At 53.0% G+C, this 16,249-nt stretch overlaps 1 protein-coding gene across 15 annotated transcripts in view; it reads left to right on the top strand.

Annotated features, from left to right (window-relative positions):
- The window catches only part of JADE2 (jade family PHD finger 2), a 113,160-nt gene that overhangs the window by 66,223 nt on the left and 30,688 nt on the right, over nt 1-16,249 (top strand). For all 15 annotated transcript variants that reach the window (XM_049829874.1, XM_049829872.1, XM_049829878.1 and 12 more), the window contains one exon: nt 8,302-8,471. In XM_049829874.1, coding sequence (XP_049685831.1) covers nt 8,302-8,471 — 170 coding nt within the window. The remainder of the gene's footprint in view (nt 1-8,301; nt 8,472-16,249) is intronic.

Raw genomic sequence — 16,249 nt, 5'->3', positions numbered from 1 at the left:
CACTCGGCGGAGGCTTCGCCCCCGTGATGCTTCGCCGTGGCGGTGCGGGGGGACCTGCGGCGTCTTGGTGGTGGCACATTGCCAGCAAACGCCGGTCCCAGTAACCGCGATGGGAACGTGTGCGGTCCCACCATCGGAGCCTTGCCAGAGTGCTCTGGGCTAAGGAGGGCAACAGAACCCACCAGTCACCTCGCTGCGCATCGGCGAGAAGCGACTTATCTCATGGTTGGGGGTCTGCTGCAGTTGGGTGCTCAGTGACGGTGCTCAGCCGCAGGTAAAGCTGTCGTACCACCATGGAGCTGGGCAGGTCCGTCCTTCCCAGCACCGCGTCCTCCGCCGTAGGGGCTGGGGGGACAATTAGGGCTTTGGGGGTCACTTTGGGGTGGGCGGGGGGTGGGGATGGAGTTGAAGACCACTCGCAGGGCAGAGAGCCAGGGCACCTCGCTGCTCTCCGAGCTGGTCGGTGGCACCCCCGAGAAACTGTTGGCCCAGAGCACGGGTTTTTTCCCCAAGAACAGTGTCATTCGGGGAGCGTGGTGCTTGCTGTGCTCTTCAGCAGCGCACTGTTTCTTTTTTATTTTCAGTAGACGTGGGCTTTTTACCCGAGTAAAACTTCAGGGTCCACCAGCGAAGAGGTTTCTGCTTGAATTTTTTTAAGGTATTTTTGAGATGAAGAGAATCCTTGTGTGGCTGCAATAGGATAATGAGTCTCTGTAATGAACCTATGTTGTACTAATGAACTTTCAGGCAACGCCGTTTGTTTTTGTAGTGTTTTCATTTCCTGCTTTGGCATTATTTATCCTCTGCCACCTGCCCAGTTTGGTGCATTTGAGACATTCCCCGTTGGGGTGTGGGTCACCCCAGCCCCGTGACGCTTTCCTCCCCCAACGCAGGGTCCTGTGCAATACTTTCTGTTCTCTCAACACCCCATGCACATCACGGAGCCTCAGAAGCTCAGGATCTTGCCTTCTCCATGTGCTTCATAACACACTGCTTGCTACCTAAGACTCTTTTTGCTCTAATTTAGGTTGAGAGAGGTGGTTTGGGGCTTTTTGGAGCACGTTCTTGCTTTTCTTGCAGACCCAGTTTGGTTGGGTTGGTTGGTCATGCCCTACACAGGGTCCCTGGCTGCAGGGATGCTCCTGTGTCACCATCACCATTTATTTGGAGCATGCCAGGGCTGATGCAGCCTGGGGCTAGGCTGATGCAGCCTGGGGCTAAGCATGTCTCACCCTCTTTGAACTGAGTCTAGGGATGAATAACTAAAGCACCCAAACTCTGGGGGAACGGGAAAACCCCTTGAAGACGCATGAAATTCCTCTTGTGCTGCGGAGATCTGCTCGTGCAGGAGTTGGCCCCGATGGAGACAGCAGGGCAGTGCAAACGAGTTGGGCCGATGAGATCTCAGCCTCACAAATGCCCCGGTAATGAATTTTTTAGCACTGCTTTTGCAGTTTACCTGACTACTTCTATTTTTTTAAAAAGCGGGCAATTCTCTAAACAAGCCAACATAAGCCCTTCGGTACGGATAAAGGGAAATGGGAAAACTGGTAATTGAGGTAATTAAGAGCTTGACTCTTGCCTTCTCCCAGAGAAAAGAAAAATCAATGGGGTGCCTGGGCGGCCGCATTGCTGCCGTCGGCAGGAGGGGATGCGGACGCTCTCCCACGCCGAGGCAGATGCTGGGGCACAGCACGGCTGTGCCGCTGGCTCTCGCCGAGGGTGAGGAACAGGTATTTTCACCAATCGTCAGAAAACCATCTCTTCCAGCATGTACCTGCTTCTTGCCAGACTCCTCCGGGCATCTACTGCCCGCCACGGCCCCGGCAGCGATGGTTGGCACCCCTTATCACCCGCGTCCCGCACCACGGGCGATGTCTTGCCATCCTGAAGCAGGTAAGAAGTTCTGCATCTTCCCCACCACGCCCGAGGCTGGAATAGGAGAGGAAAACTGAAAAAACAAGACTAGGAATAAAAAGGAAGAGTTGGTTCCTATGGAATCACTGATGCCCGAACCTGGGATGTGAAGAATATTAGTACGTAATGCAAAATTCACCACAAATTTGTGTGAGTTGGTGGCACGTGTGCAGACATCCTCGTCACCCAGCCTGGGTTTTTCTTGTTCCACTGAGCAGCTATTTGGAAACGTGGATGTTTCCAGAGGGATTAAGCCCTGTTCCTGCGAAGCCCTGATGATGTCCCTGCCAGGCCCAGCTCTCAGAGCCCAGCAGGAGATGGACAGGAGATACTGGCGAGGGCACTCCGTGTTTTTTTCCCTTTTTCTAGCTGCATCTCCACTGCAGTGTGTCTGGGCAGCACAAAGCTTACAGCTTTTCGGGCTCCAGTTTTCTTGATGTTATTGTAGATGAGGAGGGGTGCACAGCAGGGTCTGTTCTCTCTATTGCTGTAAATCAGGGTATGGGTTTTTCCAAAGGATTGCTCTTTTGTGTTAAATTGTAGGATCTCTTCCTTGCACTGTTTCTCCTAGCCCAAGGCAACTGTCTCTGCAGTCATTGATCTTTATATCTGAACGCCGACAAGCTCTTTGCAGGTGTGTTAGCATGTGTCAGGGAGGAACGGGTTGCTTTTTAGGAAAATGATTTTACCCACTAAAGCAAATCCAGGAATCGATGGGGAGGCTGCGCACCTCCGGGCATCGTGTCCTGCTCGGTCTTCCCAGAGGCTCGGGGTGTCCCATGTGAGCCCCAGCATCTGGCAGCCTCCTGCACCCCTCGGGGTGGGAGGGATGCTCACAGGAGCAGGCACAGCCTCTCGTACGGTTTGCTGAATCGTTTGCGAGCCGTAAAAACCTCGTGTTTAACTAAGTACTGTGGAAGAGTCGGGGGTTTGATCTGGACCAGGCATCCAGCGGGTCTTTGTAGGGTTATACAAGCTGCTCGCTGTATGAAAAAAATAGTTTTGCAGTTATTTCCGAGGCGCCGTTGGGCAGCACATACCAGCACCGCTCGAGACACAGCTCAAAGCCACCCGGCAGGGCACAGTGTCCCGATGAAAGGCTCTGCTGTCCCTACGGAGGTGCAGACTTGGCTCTGGAGTCTCGTCTCCCACCAGTGCAAATCGGCCTTAGCTACGCTAAAGTCATAAAATTCACGTCAGTAGCAAACTAGCGTAAGAGGAGCCAGATCCAAACCTGCAGTTTTTGTTTTCCAATTAGGTATCCTACGTGAGGTTTCAGCCTCGCTGGGTCTGGCCATCGCTGGGTGTGCGGAATCTGCGGGTAAGGTCTCGACGGCAGCGTTTGTTTTCCTGGGACTGGGGGGCACGGCGTCCCCCCGGCGTGGGCATCGCCTCGGGAGGCTCTGGCTGATGCACTTCCCTCCTCCACGGCTGTGTTGGTCTCGGAGGTTTCATGCCAAGGGGCTCGGGGGACTGCGGACCATTTGGGATGTCTTTCCTTTTTCATCTTTTCCCTTGGTTACAGACAACAGGCTTGGGGTTAGGAGTTCTCAGCCAGGTGCCGCCTTTGTGCAGTTTCTTCATTTCTGACCTCCTCCGTTTGCTGAGCCTGAAATGGCAAGAACATGGCATGAATGTGTCCCAGCACCCCCAAGTCAAAATTAACTCCGGGGAGCGCCGGCTCGTGGTGCTGGATCAATGAGGGGGCACAGGGTCCTGCCCATGAAGAGGAAACTCCAGTAGTAAAGTTTAGTGGTTCTCTTTAGAAGATACGTTTCTTATTAATACTTATTCTGTATAGCACTAATAATTGCTAATGGAAGCAAACTGCAGTGAGATAGGAGCTGTGCAGGCAGCGCAGTGCTGCGGTAACCAAATGCTGCAACACTTGATCAACCCTCCCCAAAATGTGTTTCCAAACAGGGGGAGGCACCTGCCATCGCTGCGTTGGCACATTTCAAACCTTTTAACTGAGCGCCAGCGAGCATGTGGAGCACGCCGTTAGATCTTTGTATCTTAATTAACTTGATCTTCATCGTCAGTGATGTGGTGAGAAGCAGAGAGTCGCTCTGTAAATTCCGGTTCCCGTTAAACCAAAGCAAAACTCCCATTTAACGGCGCAGTGTTAGGAAGGGCAGAACATCGAGCTTTTGTGCCGGCAGTGCTGTTACCATCAGCGACCCCGTGAAGCTCCCCACGATCTCTGCATCACCAGGGTTTGCGCAAAGCCAGGACCCGAGAGTCTAAACACCCATCCGTGTTTTGGGGCAGTTTGGTAGCATTCGGCTGCATGACCGGGGAGAGTCACTCGTCTCCCATCTCTGAGCATCGCGTTCAGCAAAAATCCTTTTCCACGAGATGATAACCTGCAATAAGGCGGCAGAGGCTGCGCACACACGGCGGGGCTTGGGCAGGCGCCGTGTCGTGGACGCTGGCCGCACCGGGAACGCGTCGGCTCTCGGCGGGTGGTATCGTATGTACCGCGTTATAGATAACCCAAAGAGATTTCTCCAGTCACCGTCAGCATCCTTATCAGCCTAAGTGCGTTTTCGGTGCCTGTCAATACAGTAAATGACCTGTTCAGGCCGCTCCTTTGATCCGTACACAGAGCATTAATCTTTGCACTTTTATGCCAGGCTAAAAATAGCAGCTCCTTTCTCCCGACGCCCCGAGCATCCCCGGCTGGCCCCGTGTCACACTGTCACCTGTTGCAGCGGCTGTTCGGCGAGCGGCTTGTGTAACTCGGCTTAACGAAGGCTGAAGGCACCATCCCTGTGCCCGCTCAGGCAGCTCTTTCCAACAGGAACGCTCATCGCGGTTGGAGGATTTTTGGTTTTTTCTCAACAGCTGCGAGCTTTCTCTTGTAAGACCGCTGTGCCCAGCTTGCCTGAGCATCCACCCAGGGCTTGGCGCTTTGCAAAGCTGAGCTGGACCTGGGCTCGTGGGAAGGAGAGGTTCGGTCCTTCTTGGACCAGCTCACGTCGTACCGGTGTCTTCTGTATATTTTAGGGGGTTGGGAACTCCTTAGGTGAGAGTCCTGAAGCCTGACCGGAGCGTGCCTAGTTTCAGTGTTATTACTGCTGTCTGCATTAAATACAGACGTTACTGAATCCCCAAGCCCCGTCCTAGATTACAGTGAGCTCGTTTTAAAATCTGGGGACTGAGAGCTGTCTTTTCATGGGGTTAGTTTCAGATCCTGAACTGAAATTTGGAGATGTCCTCAGGGCATGGGGACTCATCTTTATTTTCAGCTTACTGATGGGGAGAGTAAGGCAAAAGAGGCAAAAGGAACACCTTTCTTGATGTTTCCTTCTCCGAGCAACCAAGTTATTACTTCTCCTGCTGGTGGCTCTGAAAGCGCCTCCAATGGTCATGAGTGCCAGGGGCAGCAATTAAACTAGATGTCTGGGTCCGGAGAAGCTCCAGGTTCATCTTCCTGCCCTGCCACAGATTTCCTTCCCAGCCTTGGGCAAGGCAGGTAGGGTCCCCTGTTCCCGAGGGCAGCTGTGCACAATTTTTTTCCCTCGGTGCTTACAGACCTTGGAGCATCTGGTACCACGATTCAGCTGATTATGTGATGGGCACGATGGCCTTGCCCCAGGCACATCACAGAGCATGATGCTGCGACATTAACTTACATATTGGGACAGAAGGCAGATAAAAGTCTTGCAGGGGCCATCGGGCTTCCCAGCTGGCACTGGTGCAAGAGCAGAATTGGATCCTCAGGCTTTGCACGGCAGAGAAGCTGCTTGGAAGGGGGTGATGTGCTGCAGCGGGTTGCTGTTTGCTTGTTTGTTTCTTCGCAGTGTCTTTCTGTGTTGACATTTGCGCCGGGAGGTGGTATTTTGGGGAGGAAACGTGAGCTGTGCAAATACTGCAGCGAGCTCCAGCTCCCAACTTCGCAGAGATCTGTCAGCTGGCACCACAGGCTGCTTTTCATTTCCAGCTCGTCCTCTGCTTGCATGTCATTATGCATGACACTGTTGACGTGTGCATGGCAAGTGTCATGCATATTGCCGCAGAGTTGCCAAGAAAAGGCAGAAGAGCTGACAGCCAGCGCCTGTTCACTCTCTGTGCAGGGAGTGTGCAGCAGATGAGGCAGTTCCTTTCCCTGTCCCTGTGGTTGTGATCAGAGAGCGCTCGGAACAAATCTCCCAGACCATCGTGGGATGTTGTCCATTGCCGAGCCTGCCAAAGTGCTGCCCGGCACGGTTTGAATGTGGCACTAGCGTGCTGAAGGTGTCCCTGCCTGCAGCGTGGGGCTTGGTCGCCAGGGCTTGGCTGGAGGTTGTTTTAAATCAGGGGTTGCTCTGCCTGCAGGTGATGCCCGACCCACTCTGTGCCGGTATCCACTCCCCAGGGTATCTCATCTGAGCAGCCCAGGACCAGGATCCGATCTCTGTTGTGCCCCAGTAAATTGGTAGTAATTGCTTCTGGGGAATTAATGGCTGGAGGAGTCACTGTTGCTATCAGTATTTGGACCATCGCATCCATTGGACCTCATTTTTCTCATGTAAAGAGTTAATTTCCATAGGTGAATGGGAAAACTATTGCTGTAGGTAAAGGAAAGTTGCCACGGACCCGTGCTGGGACCGGCTGTCAGCGTGAGCCCATCAGTCAACTGGTGCAATGGGGCTGGAAGCAGAGAACCCAGCCAAGACGGCCGGCATCATCGGGGAGGGGGCAGCAAGCAAAGCTGGGCAACTTCTGGTCACCAAACTATAACCCATCTTTCCTGCAGTCAGGTCCCGGACCGGGTGAGAGGGGAAGCACTGGGAGAACTGGGGAGACCTCCGGAGACGCCTCTGCTCCCGCTGAGCGCTTGGGGCAGGGCACAGCGGGGAGAAGGCGTTCAGCTGCCGCTGGCTCAAGTTTCCGAACATAACTAGGGCAGAGCGTTGCGCTTAAATTCATCCACCGGGCAAAGAATCTCGTATTTGCAGGGCGCAGAGCGCGCGGTGGTGCCAAACCCGGCGCCTGCGTGCCGCCCTCCTGCCCGCAGGGGGGAAGGAGCTTGATCCCCGGCGTGGCTGAGATGGCAGCGCGATGAGCAGAAGTCCTTGCCTTAGCCCTGTCCTCGGGTTTATCCCACAGCTTGGGCGCATCCTGCTTTTCTGAGGGTGTGGGATGCCCCTTTGTGGCCGTGGAGCCAGGGATGGGTCGGTGCCGTGGTCTCCCCCTCGCCAGCAGGACCACCAAGAGCATCGCTACTCGTAACGACCCCGGTCCTGTGCTTGCATGTGCTTTCCAGATTAGATTTCCCGGTTTCACAGGCAGGAAAGTGGATTTCTCCCAAACAGGCTATTTCTGCCCTGATGTGGTATTCCTGCGTGAGCCTCTCCGTGAGCCCCCCATGGGGAGAAACAACCCTCTAATGCCAGGGGGAGCAACGTGAGGTTGATGACAGCAGCTGTAGCCGTAGGTCGAGTTATTCGACTCAGGAACGCGAGCACGGAGGAGGCTGCTGCCGCCAGGCTGGTGGTAATGCAAGGTGGGGAGGAAGAAAGGAGCCCTACAAAGTGGAAAAATGGCTTAATTTCTCATGGTGTGAGGGGGAATCGGAGAACTGTTGAAGACCGGGCATGTTACCGCGGAGAGCCCGGCGCAGAGCCGCCTGCTCGGTGATGCCCTGGGGTTGCTCTGCAGCGTGGAGCCGTGCGGGGCACGGGCTGGTTCGTACTGAAAAACATCAGTGGGCGTTTAGGAAGAATGAGATGTGGTGGTAAAGCCTGCATGCGGCACTGATGCCAGTTTTATTTCTGAAGGGATTGGTGTTACACCACCGATCTGAAGGGAAGAATACACTGAGGCAGATGGAGGCACAGGCTAAAATACAAATTCCTGATTCCCAGACCGCTCGTTCCCCTCCTGATCGTGGCCCGAGGCGGGTGGCCGTGGTGCTGTGTAGAAAGCCAGCCTGGTGGGAGCCGGAGCCATGCCGTGGTGGGATGCAGGCTGGCCCAAGGTGGCGGGCGCGATGCCGGAGCGATGCTGCCACGGTGCTGCTTCTCCGTGCTGCTTTTCTCTGGGACACGGGGAAAAGCACAAACTCCGGGTTTGAGGTCCCAGGAAGGGGAGCTGGCAGCCAGGCTGTGCTCAGCGTTTCCTGAAAATCGGCTTGTTTGGATGCATCCCGACTCAAACCACCACATAAAGGTGCCCAGACCAGCGGTCTCTGGGAAAGTGCTTGTGCCCAAGTTGTCCTCAGAGCGTCCAAGGCGCAGGAGACAACACCCGAGCGCACAAAACCCCTTTGATTTTGCTGGGCTTGTTTTTGTTCTTCGATTCAGGTTTGTGCACAGCGTGGTCGCACCCTCCATGGCAAGAAGTGGGATACTTCTGTGAGTCGTAGCTCTTTCTCAACCTCTCCTTCTTTTCTTCCAGGATCATACCGCAGCTGGAGAACTCGCCTTCACAGGTTTCACCGAGTAGCCTGCCTGGCTCTGAGATTTCGGAAGCTACAAGGACTTACTTGCAAGGAGTGAGCCGCTACGACCTGGATGAGCTCGATGCTTGCTGGTTGGAACTTGTTAACATGGAGCTCAAGGAGATGGGTGAGTATTGCTGTTGTTTTTCTCCTTGCCTGGGCATCCCAGAGCGGGCATTCTTAAGGCTTTTTAAGTAATTGTGGCCCAAAAGGCCTTGAAGAAGAAATCTTCTTTAAGGCTCTCCAAAAGAGATCATGTGGATTGCCACAGCGCAGGATCTTGAGTGTATCTATCTCAACGCTTCTCGCTCACATAGGGCTTTTGGGATGTGGTGCAAGAAGGACGGGGCAAACCAGATGACGGTAGGAAAATTGCAGCGTGCCCTGTGGAGCAGGGGTCTGATTCGCAGAAGAACTGATAGACCCAGATCCCTCATGACCATGCTGTGATTGCATGACCATCATCAACTCCCGCACTGATCCCTGCAGCATCTGGACTGCAGGAGGAGGTGTTGGTCAGGATGGGTGTGTTGAACCTGACTCCTCTTCCTTTGGCCAGATCTGAAAGCATTTCTCCAACGTTTCTCCAGCCAGGCAGGTGGAGTCAGAGAGAAGAGGCTTTCCTAGTCAAAATGTGTAATTCTCAGAAATGCTGGTCCTGGGTTGTCTCTCCGTTCCCAAGTGTCTGTAAATAAATCACAGCTTAATGTAGCCTGCTGTTATATCACTGCACATTCTTAAAATCCATTAGTGCATTTCGGTTGAGTGCAAGTACCTGGACTTGGAATTTGACCATTGGCACTAGCGCTTAGCATGGTCTGCTGGGCACATTTGTTGGCACAGACACGTGGGTGTGTAGTCCTGCCAGACCGTGGAGGGATTTTCCAGTCCTTGTTAGGTAAGGCTTGCTGCGGTGTGGCTGCTGCGACGCAGGTAAGAATAACAACGCCATAAAACATTCACCTTGTGAGGTCAGTGAAAGCTGAAGTGTGCCTACGTGAAGCATTACTCCCCGTTGCAAAGGTCTTTCGAGGGTGGGACAAAGTATGTTACCAAGTGCTCGAGCAGACGGGATCGCGCACCGCCGAGCAGGAAGGTTGTGCTGAGTCTCACAGCCTGCCGGCTAAGAGCTGCAGCAACATTCAGTAAGATTTAGTTCCGTAAGTTTGCACGGAGCAGAAACGAGCCCAGAAGTTGGCCACCACATTGGCTGATCTGGGTGGCAGAAGATCTCTGTTCTTCTGATGTACTTGTGATTTACAAGCAAGTTTTGTTACCATGATCTCTGGGACCTTGAGAAAGTTGTAGAGGCTGCTTTTAGAGTTTGGCTAATTATCTGTTATATGTATCCTGTGTATTGGATTTCCCATAATCTCGGTGTTGTGGAGCCCATAGTATCACTAGCAAATCGCAGTCAGCTTTGCCCTCATTAACTGGTCCTGTATTAGCAGCCTCAGCTCTGTCATTAGCACACCCAGGTTTTGAAATACCGGCAGCTACAGTCAAGTCCTTGGGCAGCGCAGAAGGTGCTCCTGGGTAAAGCGGAGTGGCTAGGTCCTGCTCGGGTCCCTTGCAGAGGATCCACCCTTCCTAACACAACAGAGCTGCCGTTACTGCATCAAGAAACCAGATTGTACCACACTGGATGTCCTTCTGACTCCACCGTGCTTTCGCTGTATCTCCTGCTGCATTTCCCTCGCTGTCTCCGCAACTGGGTGGCCGTCAGAGGTGTCTCTGGGCTCCAGAGAAGGGTTGTCTCTATTTCCACTTCCCCCTTGTACGGATTTCAGAAGTCTCTAGAAAGGCAGCAGGCAGAGATTTGGCTTGTGCAGCTCAGTTGGGTTAAGTTTGGCTCGCTTTATTATTTCTTCAAAGTATTAGGTTACAAATGCAATGTCTTAAATGGCTTTCAGATGCGGAGCTCCCATGCTGATGGGTAACTGGAAGGTTGAGGTGAGACGGGAGCTGGCTGTCCCCTGCGGCTACGAGCGGCACGTCACCTTCGGGCTGGCACGTGCCAAACCGGAGCGTGTTGGGGGAGAGAGGCGGCTTTGCCAGCGGTGCTGCCTTGGGAATGTGTTGGATTTAAGAGGGGAGCTTGAGCATCCTCACAGCTATCTATCTACCCCCAGTAACCCCGCTCCGTGCAGGTGCATTGGGCGGGCTGGCGTCGCAGCATCCCAATGAGCACCCCCTGAACCCCATGTCGGGACAGAGGCGATGCTTTGCCGCTGACCCTCTGTGGAATTTTGAACGAGATGCATTTTTTTTTTTTTTTTTCCCTCCGGCTCCTTGTCATTTATCAGCCAGTCAGCTTTTTCAAGGATGGTCCTTAGGAGGTGTTTGTACAGCACCGGTCTCTGACGAAGCCCCTGAGCCCTCCTGCCGTAACCAACTAGAGACGGGAATAACGAACCCAGGGGATTTCAGCAGTGGTAATGCCAAGAGCCTTACTGTCCGTCAGCTGATTCTCCAGCCCATTTCTGTTGCTGAAAGAGCACTGTAATTACTGGCTGAGCCTAAAATATGCTGAGGAGAGAGTAGCTTTGAAAACCAAGCGTTTGGCGTGTGAAATCCACTGCGGGTATGGCTTCAGCCCAAAGGATTCTGGTATCTCGCCCCGTCCCCCAGCCCTCCCCGCTCCTCTAGCTGTGCGAGGGCTAGTGCGTTTTTTTCTAGTGACTTGAAAGGGAAAACATGTGGCATCGATTAATAACCCATCCCCGGCACTGAGCTGGGGGTCTGGCAGGTAAGGAGCGGGATGGATGCTCGTACTTCTGGCTGCGGGACCACGGTGCATCGCCCACGCCGGCCGTGCCCGGTGCTGCCCGGGGAGCCGGACCGCAGCGGCTGCGGGGCATCGGGGCTGCTCGGGATGCATTTTGCTGCCTGTGGGAGTCGATGGGGTTTGGGTGCTCCGAGAGGAAAGGTGTTGCAGGAAATCTGTCGCTGCTCACCCTCCTGGGCTGTGCCGGAGCGGAGGCTCCGCTCCCTTTGCTTCCCATATGGGAGAAGCCGTGCAGCCGGGGGCAGCGGGGTGGGATTTTGGGTGCCCTTCACCACCCAACGCAGAAGATTGCCGCCTGCCGAGGTTGGTCTGAAGGCAGTCCGTAAATAGCGCTTTCTCCCAGAAGCCCTCGACGTTAATGACATACTGAGATTTCCAAACCGGCTTTGCTAATCTCTGAGATCATTAACGTGATTTAACTGGAGAATTGCAGCCTCCTCCTATTCAGAGAAGTCAGGAGTTATCTCCCAGCGTCAAGAGACAGGCAGAAGTTTAAATTCCTCCTGGGTGTTTGGCTGAGCTGTTGTCACTGGGCAGTCCAGGGGCACAATGTGTCATTCCCAAAATATTTAATGACAAAGAAGGAGCCTGATCTCTGACTGGCTCTTGAGGAGCTGCGGGGAGGAGAGCTGGAAAACACCTATGAGATCATCCATCTCGCTTTGCCGTTAGCGCGCATTGATCCACGTAGCACATGCCTTTTCCAGTCCTTTTTAGGTCACCCCAGGGATGGAATTTTATCACCAAGATCAGATAAATCTCCAGATAGCTCCAGCTCTCTGCACTCTGCCGGCTCCTCTCCCAATTAGGTGGAATTGCTCCGAAAAGCAAAAGTTTTACGCGTAAAACAGCTTTAAATATCTTTAAACTCCCCAGTAAGATACCTCAGTAGCTGTTACTGTACTTGGTAGAAATGTAGTTTTAAAGAACTTCTGTGCACTAGAGATGAAATCAATATTTCAGCATGCCTAAATGTTTTATTTGTTGCTGCTGCAATATGAGATAGTAAAAAAAAAGTGGATCAGAAGGAGTCTGAATGAAACCCTGAGCCAGATTCCTGTATATGCCACTCCAGGCAGCACAGGCCTTTCCTTTTAGAGAGGAGCCATGCCGTAAGTCGTCGTTTTTATATTAACATTTTATGCTGTATTTTGTGATCTTCCCTAAATCCAAAGCTATTGTAAAAGCAAGGCTAGAGAGACTTCAAAGACCAAGGCTGAAATATCCCTTTGCGGTGATCGGCACTTCATAAACACACGGAAAATCCTCAAGAAATTGCTAAAAAAACGTTGCCGGAATCAATTTTGCTGAAGGCAGAGTCGAAGTTTCTAAGTATTCCCTTGACTTAATCCATATGGTGTATGCTGCTCACATATGCCCACCACAGCTTCTATCTTGGGAGCTGGAGGTGTTCCTGGTATTTTATGGCAGGAACATGCAAAGGTCACATGTATTGCTTTTGAAGCTCCAGGGGGAATTCATCACTGCATACTTGAGATATGTCTGTGTACTAATGAGATGATACCTCCCTCGGCGGAGGTGAGATTGGTCAAGTAGATGTGGAATAAACCGAAGTCGCCGGAGTAACCCCGGGGAAGATGTGCTCGATGGAGCAGAGGCTGCCGTTAAACGCACGCCTCGGAGAGCGGCTCCTCGCCTCCCTGGCAGCGCCAGGAGTCCCTGTCCGAGGTTATCCCCATCCCACCGTGTCCTTTCGGGATTCGGGGAGCCCCTTTTTCCCCCCTACCCGAGACAGCACGCTGGCATTCCCCAGGCAGAACCTGTCCCCACGCAGGTGCCGCCCCCCAACGGGCGCCCCCCACCGTGGCCAGGCTCCCTCCGCTGAGCAGGGCCCCCCCAATATCTGTCATTTGAAGCTCTCCCGTTATTTTAACGACTTTGAGAGCGATTCCCCGCCGTGTAGCCCCATTCCCCGCCGGTGCAGCCGGACGGAGGGAGCCCTACAATGGGGACCATTGCTCCCCGGTGTGGGGGATCCAGGGGCTGCTGTCCCCCCCCCCAAGGATGCTCCCCAGCCCTGGCTAGCTGGGAGGATGTACAGAGCCTGTCCTTTTTGTAGTGGGATCCATTTCCTTTAACCACCAGCCCCAGTTCCCCGTTTTAAGCGCATTCCCCGAGCCAACACCCATAAAGGACCGTTCGCAGCGATGGCCCTTCCACCACCTTCCCCCCCATGCCCCCGCACCCGGGATCACCCTGCTTGCCGCTCATTGCTTGTGCAAGCTTAGCCCGTTAATAATTCAGGGTCTGTTTGTTTGGATTTTTATTTTTTTTTTCTTGTTTTGAAGAAATCCTGCCAGTTTGGAGCTGTTTTATGAACACGTCTGTGCTGCAGCCCGCAACAAACATCCGCGCGTAGCCCGAGATCTTTGTTCTCCGCCGAGATCCTAAGCTCATTGCACAAGTAATCGTTTCAGCAGCAGACCCGTTTGGTTGCGTGGATAGACGAACCAGCAAATCCTCTGCTACTTGGTGGTATATTACAAGCAAGAGATGTATTTAATAGAGGTGCCGATGTACAGCGTGGAAGTATCTTGGGAACAGATTTAGGGCTGGAAGCTGTTCTCAATTACGCTGCCGTTGATCTGGATTAGCGCCGTTGGTATCAACGGGAGGAGGACTCACTCGCCTGAGCTGCCCGTAGGCAGGTGCCACGCTTGCGCTTGCTGGTGGGCTGTTGCTCTTCACGTAAGGCTCCATACCCCAATTTAAGGCGAGGGCAGAACTCCGGCTGTGTAAACGGGCAAGTCGGCGAGCCCAGGGGGGTAAAGAGCCACAGAAGTGATGGTGATGAGAAACGATGAAGGCGAGAGCCCACCGTGGTCTCGGAGGTGGGTCTCGGAGAGGCGGAGGTGGATGCGCGGGGCTTCTGCTCTTCTCCTGGGTAAATGGCATCGCCTGCCGAAAATACCTCCAGCGATGCCGGCCGGGATGCTCCTGAAGCAGTGGGAGACACGGCGGTTTGCTGGGGTGCCGCAGCACGGGGCGGGTGAAGGGAAGGCGGGGAGGAAGAAGAAGAATAATTGCATCTTAAATAATCCAGGTGAATTTTGGGTGAAAATAGTCTCGGCCTTTAAGCTTATCTTTAAGCAAGGAAATCCAGAAGTATTTTCAGTATTTTCTGCCGCCTTAAGTTGTCGGCAGAGGTGAGAACACCGTGAGCCTCTGGAAGGGAAAGCTAAGCTTATTTAACTCCTTATAGAAACAGATACTGCAGGAAAGCCGTGTTAATGTATAGATTAGCAGGGTGGGAAATCAGCGGGAGAAGCTTTAGACATTTTACCTCCAGGTTTTTCAGCACAATCAGTTCTTATGTCAAGTCGTTGTTTTGCTATTTCCATAAATTCCTCGCAGTAATTGCAGTAGTTTCCAGCAATATTCAGAGTTTTGCTGCTGGATGGAGCGAGGAGGCTTTCATCAGAAGTGCTCCAGGACAGCTCTGTCAGTGCCGAGCATCGCTGGAGAGAGACAGCAGCTTATAAAGTGGCTTCTAAAACATTTTGTCATCATCTTAAATTTGAGCAATAATTGATGTCGGTGGGTGGCGGAAAGGGTGATAATTGGTTCCTGTAAATCTCTTAAGTGCATTAGCAAGCTGTGTTTGTAACAAAATATCTCGAAGTTTCACTGTGGATGCTCGAGCTTGGGCAGGTTGCGTGTCGCCGTTTGTTTTGTTGGTCACGCTTTACGGTAAGGGTCTGTTTATAAATAACACTGGTAAAAGACGAATGCACAATTGCTGCATCTCCCAAGCATTGTGTGCCTGCGGGTGATGGGTTAGGGGTGGCTGGGGCAGTCCCAGATGGTCCCGTGTGGGGTTCGGGTGGTCGTCCGTCATCCCCCGTCCTTTGCAAAGGATGCCTGGGACAGGACCTGGGATGCCCCGGGATGCTCCCAGCCCAGGGCAGGGGTGGCTGGTGTCCCCATCGGTGCCACGAGCGCGTGGGTGCTCAGCTCCCAGCCTTGTTCAGAGGCAAAGTGTGCTTCTCCCAGGGTGTCCTTCTGCACAGCGGTGCCTAAACTCGGTTTTAGCATCTAGGCGGTGCTTTTTCTCTTCGGATTGCTTTCATTCTCCCGGCCTCCAAGGGGGGAAGGATCCTCAGCACAGTTTTCCAGAGGCAGAAGCCGAAGCAGGCAGGTTTGAAGTGACCCATCCAGGGTGCGCTGGAGGGACACTGAGCTGGAAGGAGATCTCAGGAGCCGTGCTGTCTGTGAACACCCCTGTCCCATCAGGGAGCTGGTGTCCTTTCAGTCTTTCAAAGATACTAATAGACAAGCCTACGTTATCTCAGAAGTGCTTTCCTTTTTTTATTTAAAAAAAAAAAAGTAATTTTGCTTGTTCATATATATTTTTACCAAAAAGTAGACTCCAAGGTTTATAGCTTCTGAATCAGCTAATGGCATAGCCTGCAGTCCTGATGACTGTTTGTTCATGAGCTGCTTTATCTCCAGGTATCCTCCACAGGGTAAAAGGATTTATTGTTTCAGTAAATTGATTTTAGTGGAGCACAGTTTAGTCAGAAATAGGTCTCCGTTTTGTGAAAGGTGGCTCTCCAGCTATTTTTTTTTCTCCCCGTGCAGTGAGTCAGCTCACACCACGACAAGGAGTAGCTGAGAATTCATTTAGCAGAAGAATATTGCTCCTTCATGCCACATAAATTACGATATTACAGAAATAATTATAATGGAGAGCGGCGTTGTGTAAAGGAATGTGCCTGGTGGTTCTCCCAGACCCGGCGCCGTGGCTTCGGTGCCAGCCCAGCGATCCCAGCTCCTTTGGGATAAAATATTTAAATCTTGTGTTTCGGGTGCCATATGGGCAGCTGCTGCGAGGTCTGGGGGAGCTGAGGCGTGTGGGGTCGGGGACGGGACCCTTGGGAGCTCTTTGGGGATAAGAGGAATGCCAGGCAGCTGCGGAGCCGCAGGGATCGTGGCAGACCCCGACGGCAGAGATACGGGGAAGAGTTTTCTGCTGGGAGCAAAGTTCAAACGAAAGGCCGGGTTCCTACGCGTTTTCCCTTCCTGAACCAGATCTGGAGACCTCCTGTAGCGCATGGTCGTCTGGTGCCTCTTCTCCTCCTCCATTTCCAAAACAA

The sequence above is a fragment of the Accipiter gentilis genome, chromosome 26 (genome assembly GCF_929443795.1).
Source record: "Accipiter gentilis chromosome 26, bAccGen1.1, whole genome shotgun sequence".
Taxonomy (NCBI): domain Eukaryota; kingdom Metazoa; phylum Chordata; class Aves; order Accipitriformes; family Accipitridae; genus Astur; species Astur gentilis.
The sequence above is the reverse complement of the archived record's forward strand: the minus strand, read 5'-3'. Positions and strand labels throughout refer to the sequence as shown.